The following is a 20667-nucleotide window of genomic DNA, read 5'->3' on the forward strand; positions in this document are numbered from 1 at the left end:
TATTTTTTCTGGCCTTTCTTAACGTGTTATCTGAGCATCGGATGAACCTCATCATGCCAATCCAGCATGGAGGCTGTCTGGTATGCTGGGAGCAGCAGTGCAGAAACCCTCTGACACTGCCCAGGAACATGGGCTGTCTCTGCCGAGCTGTGAATCAATGCCAAGTGCTCAAGGTGCCCCCACTCCGGCTGGGAAGTGTGCATGATCACTGTGTGGGGACAGGCTGGGACAGAGCTGCAGGGGGAGATCCCCTTCTCCATGCTGCTTATGTCTGCCAGTGGTGCTGGCACCAACAGATTGCTACCCACCGGACGCCCTGAGCCCAGTGCCATGCCGCTGCTGCCATCCCAGCGCCCTCTCCATGCCGCCCTTCCCGGGGTGCCCCAGGTCCGGCCTTGCTGCTGGGGTTTGGGACAATGTGAGCGCACTGGGGAGGAGGCTGAGCAGGGCTCATGCTGAGCAGGAGTGACCAGCTGAATGGAGGATGAGTGCCTGGCGGCCACAGGGAAGCTGTGGGTCTGTCTGTGCGTCTGTCTGTGTGTGTGTGTGTGCGCGCAGACCCCGCGCCCGTCTCCAGCCAGTTCCGCCACTCACAACATGGCGGCCCGAGTACGCCTGCAGTCTCCCTCCTCGCTGTGCCACACTCAAGATGGCAGCGCCCTGCGCGCAGACCCCGCCCCTCCCGGTTTTGCCATAAGCGACATCGCACTGAATCAATGGCAAGCGGAAAGCTGCGCCGGCCGCCCAATAGAGGAGTGCCGAGGGCGGGTCCGGGCGCGGGGTGCCCCTGGGCTCCCGTCCCGGGCCGCAGTCGGGCCGGGGAGGCGGGAGCGGGGGTGGGGGGCATGGCGAGGAGGCTCCGCGCCGCCATGGCCCTGCTGCTGCTCCAGGCCCTGCCCGAGGGGCTGCCCGCCGGCGCGGAGCCCGCCCAGGTAGGGGGGGGCCGCTCGGGGGGGTCTGGGGTCGCGCCGTGCCGTGCCGGGGGGCTGCGTCCCGGGGAAAAGGGGCGGCAGTGAGTGCGGGGGGCTGCGCCGGCCCTTGCGGCAGGGGCACCGGCGGGGCTGGCCGGGTGTGCCAGGTGGAAGAAGCTTTTGGGGGCCCGCCTAAGGTTTGAGGAGCCCCGTGACTTGAGTGAAGCTGGGGGAGATGCAGAGGTTTTGGGGGTTCCTGTGTACCGTGGGGATGGAGAGGTGGTGTAGGGATCCAGGCACGGGTGGCAATGCCGCTTGCAGGGGCATTGTGCGGCAGAGTGGCTGCAGGACGAGGAGAAAGGTGTTTGACTGGACACCAAGAGAAAGGTGGCTGTTGTGAGGGCAGGAGGCTGGAGCTGGCAGGTGCGCAGGGGCTTGCGGGTGGAGGTGCAGGTATATTTTAGAGGTGGTGACAGGGGGCAAGGTGACCTGTGAGGGGACAGGGCTGAAGGAGGTTTGGAGTGAGCTGGAGGGTGGCAATGGGGCAGAAGACGTGGGTCAGTAGGAAAGTGGGACTTGTGTGGTGCTGCCCAGGACAGGTGAGCTGGTCTTCCCGTGGCAGGAGCAGTGGAGAAGGAGCTTCGGCGCACACCTGTCAGGAGCGGGAAGGAAGAGGGAGCTGTTACAGCTGGGACGAGGGGAGCCAGGCCTTGTCTTTGTAGGCTCTGACCACCCGATTACTACTTTTGTCATGCCTGGGAAGGGTTTTAATGAAGTTGGCCCCCTCTTTTTCATCTCTTTTCTCTGTCTCCTGTCTGTGCTACAATATGTACTGTTCACATCTCCAGTGGTGGTCTTGTGTCCAGCAGTGTACACACCTGTAACTTCTCCCACCTTGACGTGTATGTTCAGTGGTGCTCAGTGAGGACTGCACTCTGCCAAGCAATCTGTGCATGGATCTTATGGTTCATGGAGTCATTATGCCTTTTTCACCTTGTGGAGAGCATGGATGGAATATGATGACTTCTGGTTTGATATGGTGTCTTCTGTATAAAGTACAAATTGCAGTTTGCATTTGTTGAAGGTCAGAGATAGTGAGATGCTGATCTGTGACTGTGGGTCACAGGTGTCATGGGGATGTGTTGTGCTTAATGTCAGAAGGATGCAGATGGATGTGTCCTTCTGGAAGGTGTCCACTAAAACACTTCCCAATACTTCTGCAGGAGGAGGAGGTGAGGAGTTTGTCTACAATTGCAGATGTTATTTCAAGGTGTTGAGAGCACCAGATATACTTTAAAAGCTGTGTAATTCGCTGTTCCTAGAGCCATTCCGAATTCCCTTCAGCCACACTGAGGCTAAGGCTTGGCTGTTCCTGCCCTAGGGATCCAGCTGCAGGATTGTGTTGAACTGTGTATTTTTCACATTGTCTCAACTGCCTTTAATAGATGGAAGTCCTGGTGCTTGCTCCGTTTCACCTGCAGGCTGAGGTACATAAACTAAACGTAAACAAGCACATCTCAGAACCGTTTTGCTCTCTGTTGTGGTACCCAGCTGTGAGCAGTGGTCAGGTGGTAGGATTATCTGTATGGTAGCTGTGAGTCTCTACTACCCTATACATGCTAATAAAAATGTCATACCTGCTTTGAAGAATGTGCAAGATGCTCCCTGTCTCAGACAGTTTATACATTAGTCAAACAAAGAGGAAGTAGAAAAGGAAGAAAGAAAAAAGGAGGAGGGCATGGAAGCAATTGTACATCTGGATTGCATGTGGAATAGTGGCATTTGTGACTTGTGGATATACTCTCTAGTCAGTACACCAGGAATAATCCTGAAATAATATGTCTTGAGTGGTACAATACATGAGAGTGGGGGAGAACAGCTTGGGCTGCCTACGTTTTCTTTAAGAGCACTTGGATAGGGATGCATCTTTTACTAATTTCTTTTCCATAGTCTGTCTATATAAAACTCTCACAGCTTTTTTTAGATCTTAAATGTATACTCTGTCTGTCAAAAGGCTGGAATTATCTCACTGCACACTAGAGATTGACAGCTGCCCACTCAAAAACCAGCGTGGTAATGTAGGATCTTGAGAAATGAGCATGTAACAAAACTTCATCTGCTTTGGTGTTGCCTTAGAGCCTGTTTTCATGAGAGTGAGCCAGTGAGTTCACAGAGAAGACCTGCAGTGGGGCAGTGCTGGACTTGGAAGATCTCTGCACCAAAGGTTCCTGTGTTTCTTCCTGAAACCCAGACAGCATTTGTCTTTTGTTCTCTCCAGAGTGCTGTTGCCCTTGCTGCCTCTGGTGACTGCTGCCTACTTCCATATACCTTGCAGACATTTCTATGTCCTGATTGCTTCTGCTGTCAGGGAGAGCTTCTTGCTCAGGGTCTGTGTCCCCTTGCCTGGAAGAACTGTACCACAGACCTGGTGGTCTAAGGCTGGGCTGCAAGAAATGTGTCCTTTAAATAATTCAGGAGGTGGAGCTGTACTGCCTAGCACTGAACAAACATTCAGGAGAACACACTGTGCTCTGCAGGAGTGTCTGATTTTTCAGGTTAAAATAAGTCCAGACTGCCCAGGATTGTCAAAGACCTTTCTTTTAACTAAGGTGGATCACAGAGAAAATGATGGGCTGTTATATTATCTTCTATCCCAAATCCAGGTTTATCTGTCTCCATGACTATTCATTGCAGTTTCACTTGTAATCAGAGCACGAAACTTTGTTAACTCGAGTGGAAGCATTTATTAGTAGATTACAGGCTGAAGTATTCCAATTATGTTGTAATAAAATCAGGATAAACATCACAGGAGGAAGAAATCTAGCTGTGTTCAGTAGCAGCTGTAGAAGTGGAGTCTTAGCAGCACACCTCAGCTATGTGCTTCTTCTCAGTTTGTGGCAGAAGGAAATAAGAAATTAATATATTTCATAATGAAATTGATAAAGTTTGTAATGAAAAACTTTAAACATTAATCATTTTTCTATCGTAGTTTGTTTCTAAAAGGCAGAATAAAGGTTATTTGACCGTCTCAACAATCTGTCTGCTTCCCATGCCTGCAATTTAATTATCACATAGTTTTCTCAACTGTTGTTGTCTTTAAAAACAAGAGATTTAAGTGAATGTTAACTATGTGACAAGTCTGTGGAATCTGTCTTTCTCTAATAAGGTGGTTTTGAGACAAAATCTGGTAGAAGCATGTTCGTAGAGACAGATTTAATCCCAAATTAAAGAATTTGCTTGAAGTACTGTGACTTGAGGCATGATTCATCATATGTGACAAAGAGGACAGATCCTTGCTTTAAGGAACAACTCGGCAGGACTGTCACTATGGCTAACACCCCTGTAACACAGTTTTGGTGACCACAGCTCTGACTGCACCAATGTAGCATTACCATGCTTCTTCATCCAAGGCTTTGACTGGATGCCCTTTCAGAGCATCACTTCAGGTAGTCTGTGAATTGAACAGCAAAGTTTCAATTCTCATGTAACAGACTCCTCATCTGTAAGTTTAAAACAACGTTTTTGATTAAGGTAAAGTTAATTAGTTACAACTGCACTTCTGTGTCTCCTGAAATGCATCAGGTTCCTTCAGGGGGAGAGCTGCTTGTGTAACCATAGGATGTATTTTGTCAACCATATCTTTGTCTGAGACTCTTGGTTTTTTGGCTTGCTAATATCCACAATTTTGGCAGGAGGCAGCAGAGATCAAAGTACGTGATGCACTTGCTTAGAACAGGAACCTCTAAATAACTGCAGGCTGTGTTAAGGACTGTTCTTTCTGGGATGATTATACCACCGTGAACTCTGGTGTCTCATCTGTATAGCACACTTTCCTGCTGATTAAATTTTGTTTGTGAGTTGCACTCATAATTACACAAAATGCTTTAAGACTTTCAACTTGCATCTCTGCAGCTGGGCAGCAGATGGAAAGCCAGGTCTGAAAATGTCCAGTGAATCCTGGAGAGGACAGTGGCAGATTTCATCAAAGAAGTCAAGGCATCTCTGTGACTGGGACCTGTCATTGTCTTTCTGAGAATTTCCCTACCACCCTGCAAATATTAGTTAAGAAAAATATAACTAGCACCTGTTTAAGAATGAACTTGGGCAACTGTTGCAGAGTTGTGTGTGAGAAGGGAACTTAGAAGGTTTCATCTGCCAGAGTTGTTTTGCAATGGTTGGGGATTTTTCCATCCTCCCAGCCTGTTGGGCCAGGTCAGCCACATCTGGCTAGTGGGAGCGTCCAGTACTGGGTGTCCCTGAGCAGTGGCCCTGCTGTATGAGGTGCTGCTCTGCTCTGAGGTCCTGCCTAAAGTGGTGATCTGCCATTGGCAGGGAGGCAGAGGATGGATGTGCTCAGTGTTTGGCCACATTTCAACAGCAGTTATTCAGACCTGGCTAAAACACCCACTGAACCCTCACTTTCATTCCCAGAAATGCTGCTTCTCTAAGCATCTTCAACAGCTGCTTTTCTGCTGGCAAAAATGGAAACTCTGCTCTTTTATATGGTTCTGTCAGCCTCTGTTAATGTGGTGTTATGTTGATGTTCACCTTCGTCTTTCTGTGGCATTAGAAGGGTGCTAATGTTGGTAATAGTTTGTGTTTCTTTATGATCCCCCATATGGCTATCCTCTGAGGTAATGGGCAATATATTTAATAAATGCAAACTGCCCACCTTTTCTTTTTGCCTTTTTTTCTCCCCTTTATGTCACATTGGGAGGATTGGCAGGATTGAACAGACTTTTGCTTGTGGCAAAAAGCTATTGTTGGGCTAATGATCTTGTGGCCTACTTCTCCATGCAGTGCTGTCTCTGATGTGCCCTGTGGTTGTGGCTGTGCCTATGCAAAGGTCTCCTTGTCAGGCATGTCCAGCAGTTTCAGTAATGCTGAGCTGCACGTTTTGTTCTGTCTCCTGACAGCATGTACGTGGTACCAGGTTTGGGGATATTCCTCTGGTCTGAGCTGCCCTGCTTTACAGGGTAAGCATTTGCCCTTTCTGGATAGCTGCATAGGAATCCTCTGAGCTTATTAATGCATATAACCAATGACTTTATGTCTCTTACACAGTCTTTTCTTGCATTTGTTTCAGAATTAAACAAATGAATCCACAACAAGCAGGCAAGCTGTGCTGCTGTTTTTGCAATGTAGGGGAAAGGAGTCAGCATGTCAGAGATCTTGAAAGCTTTCTCTGAGGTGGGGCTGGTGACAGTCCTGGAAGGGCAATTAGTCATGGCAAGGCAGAGATGCTCATTGCACATTGCAGGACAGCCTGATTATGCCAGGTTTCGGTATGTGCTTCTGAGTCAGAGGAAGAGAGCTCAGGGTGGTGGACGGTATTCTTGCACAAGTTCCTTGAGAGATGCTGACAGGGAAGTTGGATCCCTCCTTCCCCCTGCTGTCGTGTGTGATTGGAAGGCCCGCAGCTAAGAAGAGATGTTGTGAGATGCCAACCCCTGGATGCTGTGGCAGTGGAGCTGTGACAGGTGATTGTGTGGCTGGGCCTGTAAAGAGTGCATGTAACAAATGTACCTGAAATAACAGTTGGCTGGAGAGGACAGGCTTGCCAAGCAGGAATTGCATGCCTTTAGCTCGCTTGTTAAAAGAAGTGTGTTGGTGTGGCAGTCACAAATGAAGTTTTTTCCGTGATTTCAGCAGTAGATACTGTTTGACTGCAGAGGAAGGCTCAAGGTGCTGCAGAGACCTGCTGTTTATCTGCTTGGACAAGGAAAAGCTTGGTTCTTCTCTAATGATGTGATTATCAGTGGGATCACCACCTCCAGTATTATTTTTAGATGATAGCTGTCGTGTGTGCAATTGCTTTTGGAACTGCAACAGAGCAGTTCGCATGCGGGGTTTGCTAGGTGCAAAGTGACGTAGGTGATGGTGACAGACTGATGCAGCAGGACAAACCATTTAATGCCAATATAGCCAATGCTCCTTGGCATGCTCTGCCCTGAACAAACACCTGCAAATAGAAGGGAGAGACTATATTTTGTGTGAAGGCACCTTGTGGTGCTGCTTGTTTGCAGGCCTTCTCTGCTGAGCCAGTATCCATCCACCTGGCATCACCCGAGGCTGGTCCAAACTGGTCAGAGAAAAAGGACATGAGAACTGGGTTGTGTAGGAGATTCAGATGCAGGTTTCTGACAGTTCCTTCTTCCCAAGCACTTTTATACTGGCATATTGTAAACCAAATCCAATCACTGACAGTGCACAGGAAGCTTATGAGGAAGTGACTGAGGGGAGATTCCCAGTGCAGATCCTGAGGACACAGAGCTTTGGCCAGCAGCATTTTAAATGGCTTCTTGCTGACAATGGGTTGCAGAGGTATAGGTGGGTATGGCAAGCAGCTGCCAGGACTGACAAGTTGCAGGGTGCTGGGTTTAGGGAATAAGAGACAACAGGGACGTTTCCTTTTTTTGTAGAGTATCAAGACCTTGAGTTCCTGACTGCAGTCTTTAGGACTAGCAGAGCAAAGAGTGAAACTTAAGAAAGGAAAGATCTGTTAGCAATGAAGAAGAGGATTCTCCCTTCTTTCCTCTTTAATCTTCTCCATTACTATGAGGTGGAAATTTGTTTCTTCTAATGGTGATGTGTTTTTATTTCATCTCTAGTTTTGGTGTGTGCAAGGCAGTAATAAAAATTTCAGAGGCAATTCGAGTGGAGGTCCATGGGGTTTGGTTTTTTGTGTTTGGGTTTGGGGGTTTCTTTTGTGTTTTGGTTGGGGTTTTTTGTTTGTTTGTTTGTTTGTTTTGTTGCTTGTGGGGATTTATTTTTGAGATCTGGGAGGGAACATGGGAAAAGCAGAAACTAACCCTCTCTTGGCTCTACTTCAGGCTGAGTGAGCTTGTCAAGATACTGACATTTGTTGAAAGTCCTGGATAAGGGAGAGAGAGTGACTTGAGCAGGAAAATGAATTTTATTAATGAAAGAAGATAATTCACAGAAGAAGGTGAGCTTTATGTAGTTATCAGTCCATCCATTTTGAAGCTACTGACCAACTTGAATGAAATTTGACAGGAAGATACCTCAAAGATGCCTAAAATTTCATCAGAATTCCTGAAAACAGATAAGCAGAGACACCTTATAAAACCAACCAAACAGGGGATCACTGAGTGAGAAACTACACTAGTGAGCTTATTAGCACTGGGAAATTTTTGAGTTGGGTTGACTGATATGATATGTGCCCTGCCTCTTACCAGAGCCTCCATTGGAGCTCACAGTTTGTGAGCCTGCAAAGTCAGTCAGCCTTGTGGAAAACATTTATGGGAGGAGAGCTCCAGTGGTTACACAGCTACTTTTATTTTTCATTTTGTCTCCCGCTGGCTAAAGAGCAAATTGAAGGTGAAAAGGTTGATAAGCTGTAGCAACAGCTATGAAGAGTGTGTTTTGTCAGGAATCTCACCAGCCATGCTGAGCTTTCCCTGTGTAAAAGGTGTCAAATGTTCCTTTGGAAGCAGGGAAGACACTTGACCATTAATGACTTGCCTACAGACAGTGCAAAGGCTTTTTAGTGAGCAGAACGGATTCACTCTTTTCTCTCATGTCCAGCACAAAGATATGACCAGCAGGTCAAGTACGGTTGTCCACAAGAGACCTTTTTTTAACTTATTGTGGAATCAGAGCTGATAATCAAGAAAGACAGTCTCAGATAATACTTCCAGTCAAACAATGGTGTAATGGTGGTAGCCACACCAAAGGCCTGATACAGAAGGAATGCAAAATATGCAGAAGTCCTCTTCCTTCTAAGTTCTGTATTCCTTACTCTGTGTAATAAGATTTTTTATTTGTTTGCGCTGTATCAGTAGTCACTTGTTTGTTTTAAAAACCTCTTTCTCTGTTTGGGATCCTCTTTAAATCCCAGGTGGTGGATGACTGCTGGCAGGAACCCATGGAAACTGCATGTCTTGTGTCTCCAGCAGAAGATCAGGCCATCCTGTTGCATAAATTATCCCCTGTGATAGCCATCCCACTGGTGATGGGCAGAAAATCTGTCCCACAGAAGTAGCAGTGGGTAAAAGCACATTTTAGAGCTGAGCTAAACAAGAATTCAGAGTGACTGGTGTGGAATGAAAGGGTTAAGTGGGGGCTGAGATCACAATGAGCCAGGAGGTAAGGGAAGGGCTGGAGAAGGTGGTGGGCTTAGTACAGGGGTGTTGTAAACACTGAACAAAACCTTTGAAGAAGGCAGTCCTCAAGGCCACAACACTGGGCTGACTTCATCCTGGGCTGACTTCATCACATCCTGTGTATCAATTGTAACTGTAAAATTACCAAACTTGCCTCTCTTCTTGGGGGAAGGAAAGAATTTTCTTCAGTTATGATCTGAAAGACCTCTACTCTGCTTGGAAGGCATGTAACTACCTGAATACATGTGAAAGTCATGACTCATGTCTGGGTCTTCTGTGTGATGAATTCCTCTTTTTCTTAGTGGTTGCCTCATTTGTTTGCAGACTGCTTTAAACAGTGAATGCCAAAGAGGAGAAGGAGAAGGGTTATGCCTGTGTTGAGTTGTCTTCAAATTACCTTGTCGTTTTTGACTTCTGTCTTTTTAGAAGATGCAAACTTCACAAACAGCTTGCATTTGACTCTCCAACCTCCTGTGATCTGCAGCTTAGATAAAACAGGCTTGCAGACATCTGTCATTGCTGATTGTCTCCATTTACTGACACTTAGCACTTGGACTCCAACAGAGCCTATCTTACATCGTTGTGTCAAAAATAAGAGCTCTTATTTCCCTCTACTTTTTTTCCTAGCTGTATTGTTTTCCTTTTGTCTCACTGTTTTGCTCATTTTTCCAACTTATCTCACTAGGAATTTTTGCATCTCACATGTTTGGTTATTCATATTACTCTCATGTTTGTGGCTCATTGTTTTTACTGAGTTTCTTGCTTTTCTGCTCTTTTTATTTCTACTTTCCAGAGTCTGTCTTCATACTAAACCAGTGGTTAGGCTGTCAAAACAAGAGTTAGGAGATTTTTCTCCTCAGACCTATTTTGTGCTCTTAGGCCCATCATTTGACTCCAAAGTCCAAAGATCATCCTGCCAAAGATGAATTCAGGAGCTCTGAAGCAATCATTTTCTCTTCTAAAACCTGCAGTCTGCTTTCTTTAGATGGACTAGCTGGAGAAGCAGTCCTCCTTTATTTTCAGCATGATATACATATTTTGAGAAGCATTGTGCCAGGAAAACTTTAGTTTAAGGGCCAGACAGATCTCTTGTTGCCTTGTTTCACCTTTGCTGGCATGTAACTTCGGGCTGGTGTGAAATATAAGGGCTTGCTGTATTCCTGGTGTGGATGAGGCTCAGACTAATCTCCTTTTTTCACAGCCTTTAACAGAGCAGATAAACTTTGAGCAAGACAAAGTGTGACAGTGATGGTTTCTTGTCTGTGTTATCTAACAGTATGTAACCAAAACTCTTCTTGCTGTAATCCAACTCTAAAAGGTTTTAGAAGTGCAACCAAAGGATTAAGTACATTCAGTGTGTTCTAATAAAACAGGACTAAATCTGTGTATGCAAGGCAGTGAACAGTTTGCTTCAGCTGGAAAATGTAGAAGTCTTCAGGGGAGGAAAGCAGCACTAGATGAGATGTTAACAGTGACCTGGCTGGATGGTGTGGGCCATCTTGATCTTTTGGAGCCAAACAAATGGAGGGTTTATTTGTGTCTATGAAACTGTGTACCTTGCATGAGTGTTATCTGGAGGCTGGCTGAGTGCTGCTGTTGATGTAGCCTTTATCATTACACAGAAAACGTTATTTTTACAGTTCTGGAAACTTTAAGTTCTAGTGGCACTTCACAAGCTGGGACAGACTCTGAAATGAATGACCCTAGATTTTGTTTATTTGTATTCTTTTTGCTGAGAGCTCTTCATATCAGTGACTCTTCTCACACAAGGCACTGCCTGCCAACCGTCCTTCTGAAGGCACTTTCCTTCAGGACAGGCTGCAAGGTAAAACTTGTTTATGATTTTAACTAGTGTCTCTAATTAAAGAAATGGTCTTTAAACATACTTCTTTTATCTGGTTCAACTTAATAACCTCTTCATTTACAAGTCTTGCACTGCTTCTGTGTTGGTCAGCTTTTTCCCTATCCTAGCAGCAGGCATCTTGCATCTGCTTATTATGAGGGTTCTCGAGGGTGAAGTGCCTTGCTAGCTTACTTAACCCAAAAGATAGTGCAACAATGGGGAAAAATTAAAAAAAAAATTGGGGTTTAGCTTTAGTTTTGGGTTTTTTTAGACTGATTCTATAAATATTATTTAAAATATTTTTGAAACACCCCAATGTACTCCCTTTGATGAAGAAGTAGTTTTGCAAGAACTCTTCAGTTGTGATCCTGGCTTACCACATGATATTAAGAAAGTAATTTCACATTTCTCATCTCCAATGGGGACATTAAAATGGCAAATGTACTATGAACTGTATTTTTTTGTATCAAAATAGTAGGGGATTGGGTGGTACTGGCTGTATAAATAGTGTGTAATTTTCCTCTTCAGCTGGATGTCTGACTAAAAATCTTCAGGTCTAAATTATTAATTGTTAACTAAGAAGCACTTGCTTTTCTTCTGCAAGGTTTTGGTCCAAAGGTTTTTAATGCCCTCGAGTACTATGGTCAAGCTTTACCTAATTGTCGAGATACAGTTTTATTGTTCTTGGCTTCTTCAGTACTTGAGTGGAGACTGTTCTTCAATTTATCTGGAAAGCATTACTGTAAATAATCAACATGTGAAGACACATGAGGATTGAGCTTTAGTGCCCCTCACAAATTGCATGTGCTCTGTTTGTGCATGGAAAACTATTCCTTCAAGTGAAAGCTTTTCCTTTTTTGCAGCTGAGTTAATTGGTTCTGTAGCAAAGTCAAAACATGGAGTTTCTTGTATCTTATTTCCCCCTGGAGACAACAGCACACAGAGATGGAGATTTGGAACCAAAGCAGCAGGTTCAGCGAGCAGAGCAGTGGGAGCTGGCTGAAGTGCAAATGCAGAATCTGAAAAGGGAGTGCAGAACCCAAACTGGCAGCACAAACTGTTTTTACAGCTGCATTTTGACTTCTGGATACTTCTTAGTACAGGGTAGTCTCTTTTCTAGGCTTTTGAACTGCATACCAAAATCTTCAGATGTCCATGAACCATAAGAGCATACCTTGGAAGTGAAAGGGAGAGGGAGCCTGGAGTAGGTTGCCAGCAGATCCTGATCCTTGTGGGATGCTCTTGGGCTGTGCAGGCAGAGGAATGATTTCCAATTGCCCATGAGATGTCCTGGACGTCATCACGAAAGCTTGCCTTGCTTTCTTTGGCACCAGGAATTCGACTGCCCAGCTGCTGGGAAGGCTCAGACATCTGTGTTAAGTTCTTCACAGGATGAGATACCCAACCTTTCTGCAAAGAGTAAGATCATCTGATGGGTCTAAGGGGGACATTTTATATGTGCACTCTGAAATGACATCTTTAATTTTCAAACAAGCGTGTGTCTTGCACTCTTGCTGTTTTAAATTTTGCCTTTCATTTGGTGATGAAATGAGCATTCTAGTTTAACTTGCTAGTTCTTCAGTGCTAACCTGTCTTCTCCCCAAGTCTTTCAGATAATCCTTGTCCTTCCACAAAGAAGGAGCAGGCTATTTCTGCATGGGTGGTGGGTGTATGTTTTTGCATTTGTTGCTCTCGTTAAAGTGAGAGCTTGTTCTGTTTGTGTTAATAACACCTTTGATCCTCTTATATAAAGGGAACACTGGGTGTCCTGCAGAAAAGACCTCTTTAAAGTGCCTTGCAATGTTATGCTTGTACATCACGGTTAACAAAAGTTCATAATTCCATACTGGACTGGAGACCAAGTACAGTTCTCTATACTGCATTCTGCAGCACACAGGATTTATTCTCAGGTTGACCTCATGATTGACCTCATGTGGACTTGTGCCCATGTAAGAAGCAGCTAAAATCAGTGGTCTGAGCACTAATCTGCAAGTTGCAGACAGTAAGTTATTTAGTGAGAATGCTCCACAAGTCTCTTGCTGCAGCATTTTCATTCAAAAAGGTCATTTCCATGAGTTCGTGCACAGCTGAATTTAATGTTCTTTCTCAGCAAGGCAGGCCACACTGGAGAGTGCATAATTATAATAAATACAACTTTGTTCTCAGCTGAGAAATCCATCTGAAATAAATTTTTCCAGCCCTTCCAAGAAATGCTTTTAGTAAGATAAATAAAAGCAATTCTTGCCGATTTCACATTCATTCAGCAGGAATGTTGGTGGGTGTAGGGTGCCTCCACTTAAGTCACTCATCACAGTGCCTTCTGGGCTCAGTCATATTCAATAGCTGGCTAAGGATAGCACTTGCAAATTGGGTTTCTCGCAAACCAATTAAACCCAAGTTCATTATTTCTTACTTGGTTTGAATCCTGGTTATTATTTTGAGTAAAATTGTTCTTAGCAACAAGTACAGAGAGTTCAGTTACACTCTCAACTCAGACAAACTTTAAACAATGCTTTGATAGGTGCATCTGGTTTTTGGGATATGCATGTATTTATACAAGCTTTTGTGGCTTATTTTCTGGTTGGCACTTCTGTGTAGTCAAAGAAGATTTGTTTTCTTCTGTGTTCTGTTTCGCAACAGTGGAAATACTGAAAAAGTCTCAGCCTAAATATGGAAGGAAAACTAGGAGTTGTTCTTTTCCTCCAAAACTTCTAAGCAAGTACTTTTTTAAAATCCCCTCTTTGCTTTCATCTTTCAAGAGACTGTGCAGAGTGTGAAATGTCCTATCTTGTCTTTCTTTTATTTTTTTTTTTTTTTGTCTAGGTGTAGCAAAGAGGCTCTGCTAGTTGATTGGGATACTGCTGCTGGTGGAAGCTGAATTTTCTCACAGTTCTCTTGGGTTCATGTGCAGGTCTGGTTACCTTTGAGATTTCAGAGGGGCTCTGCAGAGTGGTGCTTAAATATCGTTTTTCTTTCCCTGCAGAGATTCTAGATAAGCAGTTTCTAAGCTCCTCCACTCAAAGCTACCACAGTTTTTGGTTTAGGAACTCCCTGGTTCCCATTGTTTTTACTATTGTACAGTTGGTTGTTGCTGCAGGGTCACTCTTCTGCAGGACTCTGCTGGGATCTATGAGACTGCAAGGGAGAAAAGACTCACATGGCAGTGTCAGTTGTAAATGAAAGGTAGTACAGTGATTCTGCTCTTGCCCTGAATTTGGACAGCCCTGTGCTGTACTGCTTGGCATGAAGAACTAGCTGCATCTAAGCTGTCTTGTCCTGTTTTCTTTTCACTTTGGAGAGAGGGAAGCATGGAGACCATTCTAAAGGAAAGACGAGCCTGATACCTAGGAAAGAAGAGACTGTTGACTGTGAAGGGAGAAAGCAGAGGGAGATGACTGAAATCTGAGTGTTCTGACTTCATTAAATGCAAGTGATAGTCCTGGACCTGAAGATGTGGGGTGGAAACTCGTTTACTTTCATTCACCTTCTGTGTGCTAAATTAGATAGTCATCTCTCAATGGCTTGGTATCTCTTCAAGCCCCAGTGGATTTCCATTGACACCAGAGAATGATCAAAGGGGAAATATGCTCTTTCTTGCTAGACTGGACTCGTGCCTTATGGTCACATTCATTTAATACCGACTGGGAGCAGATTTAATTAGCACTTAGATCACGATGGTCTGCCTTTTTTTTCAAGGTATTATTTTCTCTCCTTGCTTATCTACTTTATTCCACTGCCTTCCTTTTCCTGATGCAAGTCTTTGTGTTCTCTATTTTATCTGTTGAAGCTATCAGGACTTGAATACTTGGTACTTGCTAATGAAGCTTGCTTGGCAGTGAGAAGGCATGGGAAACTCACTTGAACTAATTGTTTTAGGATCTCTTCACGCACTGTGACCCTATGCACAGATGTGGTTTACTTTAGAAAGATTGTCTTAAGTTAGAAAATCAGCTCTTGTTCAAAGAGGAAAACACACATTGATCAAAACCTGAATTTCATGTGGATCGTGTAAACATGTAATTTGGGTTAGATCTGGGCATTGGAAAATATGTAACGCTGTTGTCCAGGAAGTTCCAGTGCGAGAAACGTGAGGAACTTCAGAAAGTCACATTAACTCTCCTTGGGGAAGTGCCTCAGAAATCCTGACCTCTGCATTTCTGCCATGTGTGTGACGCTAGTGGAGATGATCACTTGAGCAGTTGCAACATTCTTGTATACATAAGTTTGAATGACATTATGAACTGTGGAAAGAATAAGGCTGTGCTTCCCAAATTGCCTCCCAGAGACTCTCCCTCTGGCCCTGCACATGAGCAATCACTTTATTGTCAAAGCACTGTCTGCTTCCATCAATGCCATGTTTCCTATGGTCAAATCACAGAAACCTTTTCCTAGGGATCTGTGCACTTGAATTTCTAGGGGTGATGGCTGTGGCTCTCAGACACCCCTGCTCTTTGCCAAGCCATCATCCAGTGTGTAAGGTTTTGGGCTGACACAGATATCCTGTTCCTATCCCCATTCGCCAAAAGTTTCCTGTCGAAGATGTTAGTTTTATTCCTTTTTATCAGCCCTGACAAAAGTTGTTATTTAAGTGTTGCTCAATATTTTCAACATGATTTTGGGATGACTGCTAATTCCTTCAATGCCATGTTTTGTTTTAGAATTTCTAATCCCATTTTCTATGACTAAGTTCAGTTGTGTGGTTTCCCCAGAAAGGATTAGGGTTTACTGCTATAGGTACGTCATCCTGCCTTTGAAGCTGCTTGCTCATGCTTTCCTTGGCAAGCTCTGGCAGATGTGCTTGGGAACAAAAGAGATGGTATCTTTTTGAAGCTGTAAAAGGGTTAATTGGAAGCATGTTTATGAAATCAGGTTGCTCACCCTTACAAGCTTTTACTATGATCTTTTGGAATGCTTTTGGAAGATTTATCACTTGCTTTTGTAATTTATATTATATTTTTATTTCCTTTCTTGAAGCTATTTTAATGCTATGTGTGATATTGTGAAAATTAGCTAGGATAAGTACCTTTTCTTGGCAAGTCATTAATTGCACACCTCTTGGATGCCAACTGGAGAACGTGACTGTCTTCTTGTGGATGGCCTGACAGTTTTGGCTGGTATTTTTGGGATGGCTGAAGGAGTGTAGAGCAGCTGAAGCACATCTGTAGTTCCAAAGCAAACCTCAGGAAAGGACTTTCATCCCCCAGCAGGCAGATCGCTGCTTGTACAGATGATTCTTCTCAAGAGCCTTTTTGTAGGATTGGTCACACTTGTGGGTGAGTTTGCATATGTGATGGGGAGAGGGGCTGATGGCTGTTCATGGGAGTATTATATTTCATCAGGGAAATTAAAAATACTACTATTGATTAGGAGATGGCTTTAAGAGATTCTTCAGTGAAATGGAGCACCTGCACATATGCAGTACTTTTTGAAAAATGTTAAACAGCATCTACCCTCTGCTGGGAATTGTTAATTGTGCTTTTGGCTCTATCTGCTCGCTGGCACTTGTACCATTGTGAAATTTTTACAACCAAACAAAATATCAGAGAATGGTTCTCTTCAAGATGAAGTGTTAGCTGCCTTCAGCTGATGCCTCTTTGAAACCAGTTGAGGAGCATGTGCTTGCCTCATTGGGATCTGCACCTACCTGCACTGCTGTAGCATGTGGATATTGATGCAAGGCTCCTGGATTACAAAGAGCCTGGATAGTTCTGGTAGGGTAGATGCCATGATACCAGGCTCTGCAGATGTACATGATGCAGTTGAACAGAATGTGAAAAACCTTAATTCCTAGTAAGTCGTCTCAAAGTGGATCTGTTTGTGCATTTTCATAAAAAAATGTGTCTTCATTTTTAGTAAATTTCTGAAGCCATGACAGAGATTATTGGGACTTGCTGTGTTTGCCCCTGTCTAGTAGTGAATGCTGAGCTTTGCAAGTACTGGCTTTTGGTACAAATTCATGTGTTGTCTACTTGCAATACCAGGATCTTCTAGAAACCCACAGGAATCAAGTGACTGTTACTTGTATTTTCTTGCTTGTTAAAATGGCACAAATGTAGACTCTTACTTCTGAAGATCTCTTTTCTTCCCAAGGAAGTATCATCTCCTGGGATTTAAATATTTGCTGATGCAAATCTCTGTGATCACAGTTAAAGAACTACTGAGTGTCACATCATTAGGTCACCAGTTCAAATCTAGTCCAAAGAGGTAATGGGCATTTTTATACCCCTAATGCCTTTCATCAGATTTATGTTTACTTGCTTAAGCTAAAACTGGAGCATCTGCTATTCAAAATTATGGTTCAAGTGGAAAATAAACACTAGAAGTAGATCTTTCTATAGCAGAAAATCCTGTTTGACTTGTGTATCTGTATATGCTTGTAAGCACACATGGAGCTTTGGAAGGAATAAAGGTTGCAGAGAAATGGATGCATTTAGTCAGGTCTGGTATTTTTGGTATGCTTTTCTATGACTTTTAAATTGCAAGAGCTTTTGAATAAAAAATAGGAGGATACAGACTTTGAAGGCAAAGAGATTTTGAAATTGAAAATGCAATGGAAGAGTATTTTGAATGGCAACTGAAACGCTTTTGGACAAAGTATTTCTGAAATTCTTCCAGGCAGCTGCTCTTCTAAAGAATGATGGTTGGTTGGCTTCTTTTTTCTTTCTTTCTTTCTTGTTTGCTGCTTCTAGTGTTCGTGTCGGAATCCTTGTACAAAGCTGCACTGCTAAGTCTGACCTCTCAATTCAGGTTTCTGGTCAAGAAGTGTGCACTTCAGTGTAGAGTAACATCTGGTACCTGTGATAACACATTAGACTGTACCTTGCCCAAGCTGCAGAGAGCTTCAGGGGTTCAGTTCAGCCACACAGGCCTTTGCAGCTTCACAGTTCCTCTTTGTGTCCTCTTTGAGTTGTTATTCTGAAGTTGGGAAATCCTTGCAGTCTCTTTGAGATGTGCTGTGATTTGGAAAGCCTTGCTTATCCCTGCAGTCAGGGGCTGATCTCTTGTGTGCTGGGATATGCCTGCAACCACCTCTTTCTTCCAGCCTTTTCCTGAATGTTTCCTGAGCGCTCTCTGGCTTGTTTCAGGGACCAGCCTGGCAACGTTATCAGGAATCAATAGCTGGAGTCCTTCAGGAAAGAAGTTGAAGATGCTGAAGTATGAATTCTGGTGTCCTGGTTGTTAGAATCTGTTAGCAGAGACATCAAGATGTGAAGAAGAGAGATGTGAAAGCCGGTACATGTGTTCTTTTCTTTGTGCTCCTGAGTTGAGAAATTAAGATTTGATCTGGCTTCCCTGCCCCAAAGGCTGTTGCACAGCTTCCCATGCATCTCTTGCCATGGGAGATCACTGGTAACTTGTGTCAGTATTTTGAGGTACAAAAAGTGGGTTGTGAGGTGTGGAGACAGAAAAATTAGAAATTTAATGTCATGGAAATAAAAATTGCCCATAGAACTTGAGTCATCACTGTGGCACTTTGTTATGAGGGTTCCAGTCCTGTGAGTCTGGAATATATGTTTTCATATATTTCATGTGTGGTTACTCTGTAAAGAGTCTTCAGTCAAGTGAAGGTCTGAGTTCTTGGCACTTTGGGAGACATTATGAGATCATTCATTTTTAATCCCGATGTCACTTATTGCTACCATGTTGCTGGTTACCTCAGAGGCTGTTGGCAATGTGTTTATGGCTTCCTACTTAGAATGTCCAGTTACAATGAAATGTCAGAAGCACTGAGTACATATTTCTGCATCTCTTTTGATGCTGATTTTATAAAGGCAGTATTGAAGTTCTGCATTAGCAAAGGAATACCAACCACTAAACTATTTCTGCCAGTATTTTAAATCTCTGATTACTTTTTGGCTTGTAACTGATATCAGCCAGAAATGATGCATGGCTAGGAATCTTCCTAAATTATCATCCATCTTTTTGCTGGAGACCAGAAGAGGAAAGTTACTGAAGTGGAAAGAAAACTTTTTTTTTAAGCTGAGTCATGAAATATTGGCAAGTTGCAAGGGAAAATTTAAATCTGGTGTTTGCTCACTGTAGTTGACAATGAAATCCTCCTTTACAGGAAATTTTTAGATTGAAATATGCTTTCAGTCTCCTTGATACTGTGGAAGAATAAAAGAAAATAAAGTTGTCTTGGTTTTAAAATTTATTTTTAATATAGATATTTGGTATAGCAAGGGGTAAATGAAAGGAAGATGCTTCTTTTTACTGCCAGTTCTCCAAAGATTGACCCTAAATACCATGGTCATCATCAACAATTACTAGTTTTCATAAACAGTATGATTTTGTATTTGTTTTCTCTTATTACCTGCAAATAACTAAATCACAGAATGTCCTCTTCTGAAACCTGTGAACTTTTAAGAATTCTCCTTGTTTTCAGTACGTATACAAATATTAATACTGAACTTGTATCAAAAATATAAAATGAAAAATGAAACGTCAAATCTTTTGTGTAATGTAAAGTAATAGATGTTCTCTATAAACATTAATGACTTAGTTTGTTTCTGATATAGTAAATTCTGTTCTTATTTTGCTAGTAGAAAAGGAAAGAATAGAAAACAGTGACTTTGCCAGACATGAAGCCCAGTACAGTTTGAGAATGCATGACTAGTTATTTGGAATCCCAGTTATGTTTTGTATAGAGGCCATAATTTGTCTTGCACAAGAAACCTGGCTAATGTAAAAAACTAAAAAGTGTTATCTGTCTTTTTTGGATAAGATGAAATAGACTGCAGAAGAACATATTTGACTGCAGAAGAACATAGTTGTCAACGGGAAGTAAATATAAACTTAGGAGCAGTGCAGGCAGCGAGTATAGCTGAGCACAACTGCAGAGAGTAAAGACAGAACCTCTTGCCACTCACTTTTCAGGCTGTAAGTAGGACCAGAGAATACCTTTCAGGAGGGTGGAGCAGGCTTTTCCGTCCCCTTTGTGTGTGCAGTTTCTTCATGCAAGTCTTGGTGCCAGGCTTTCATGACACAGACTGGGAGCCGCATGGAGTGAAGCTGCAGGTTGTCACCAGTCCACAGCCACAGCTCTTGCACTCCTGGAGACAGAGGAGTGTTTAGATATTAATGGGATTTGATGTAGATTAAATCAAACATGAGAATTTCAAGGTGTCCCTGTGCAGATTTTTGTCATATTGCCAGATGTGCTTTACTGAACTGTTGCATGTAATGAACAACCTTTTGTGATTGCATGATCAAGATAGCACCTTGGGCGTGTTCCTCATGCAAGGGGAAAAAGTGAGGTCAGTGGGAATGAATGTTGTGCTGCAGCTTAGACTAGAAAAGAGATACTTTGGTGTCCTGGGAAGAATAAGTCTTGGACTTCTGCTGTGGGGCATTTAGTCTAACATGGCATCTTAATGTTCTGTGGCAGATGACTTTTCTGCATTCATTGTTGGGCTGCCCTACTTGTTCAAGTGATGACCAGTTCTGTACTTTGTCCTCTGCTTTTTCCTCTGGCAGGCAGTCCTTTCTCTTGTCCTGGTACATGTGCTGCAGCCTTGCCTGCCATCCCCTTTTGGCTCAGAATTAGCTGCTGTGGTGTTCCTTGTAGATGTGGTCACATGTCCCACCCTTCAGAAAACTGGAAGCCTGGTTTTGAGTCACCTCCACAAGCTTTTTGGATGTGATGTGTAGCATGGAGAGCCATTTGGATGTTGGTTTTTCAGATATCTGGATATTGTGGTGGAAATGAAGGCAACCAGAAAAGCAACAGGCAGGAGAATCCTGTCAGCTACATCTGCCAGTAGCCCTAGATGAATAAAATTGAGAT

General features: G+C 43.4%; 1 protein-coding gene across 3 annotated transcripts in view; it reads left to right on the forward strand.

Annotated features, from left to right (window-relative positions):
• Positions 1-775: 775 nt before the first annotated feature.
• Positions 776-20667, forward strand: part of WBP1L (WW domain binding protein 1 like) — a 59238-nt gene continuing 39346 nt past the window's right edge. Inside the window, exons 1-2 of one of the 3 annotated variants that reach the window (XM_059851889.1) lie at positions 798-932; positions 17966-18113. Coding sequence is in view for 2 of the 3 variants with exons in the window: in XM_059851885.1 (XP_059707868.1) it covers positions 846-932 (87 nt within the window). In the remaining variant the exon portion in view is untranslated. Of the gene's footprint in view, positions 933-7744; positions 7861-17965; positions 18114-20667 lie in introns of all 3 variants that reach the window. The other 2 variants (XM_059851887.1, XM_059851885.1) reach the window with 2 other exon arrangements.

Source organism: Haemorhous mexicanus, chromosome 7, assembly GCF_027477595.1.
Source record: "Haemorhous mexicanus isolate bHaeMex1 chromosome 7, bHaeMex1.pri, whole genome shotgun sequence".
NCBI lineage: Eukaryota > Metazoa > Chordata > Aves > Passeriformes > Fringillidae > Haemorhous > Haemorhous mexicanus.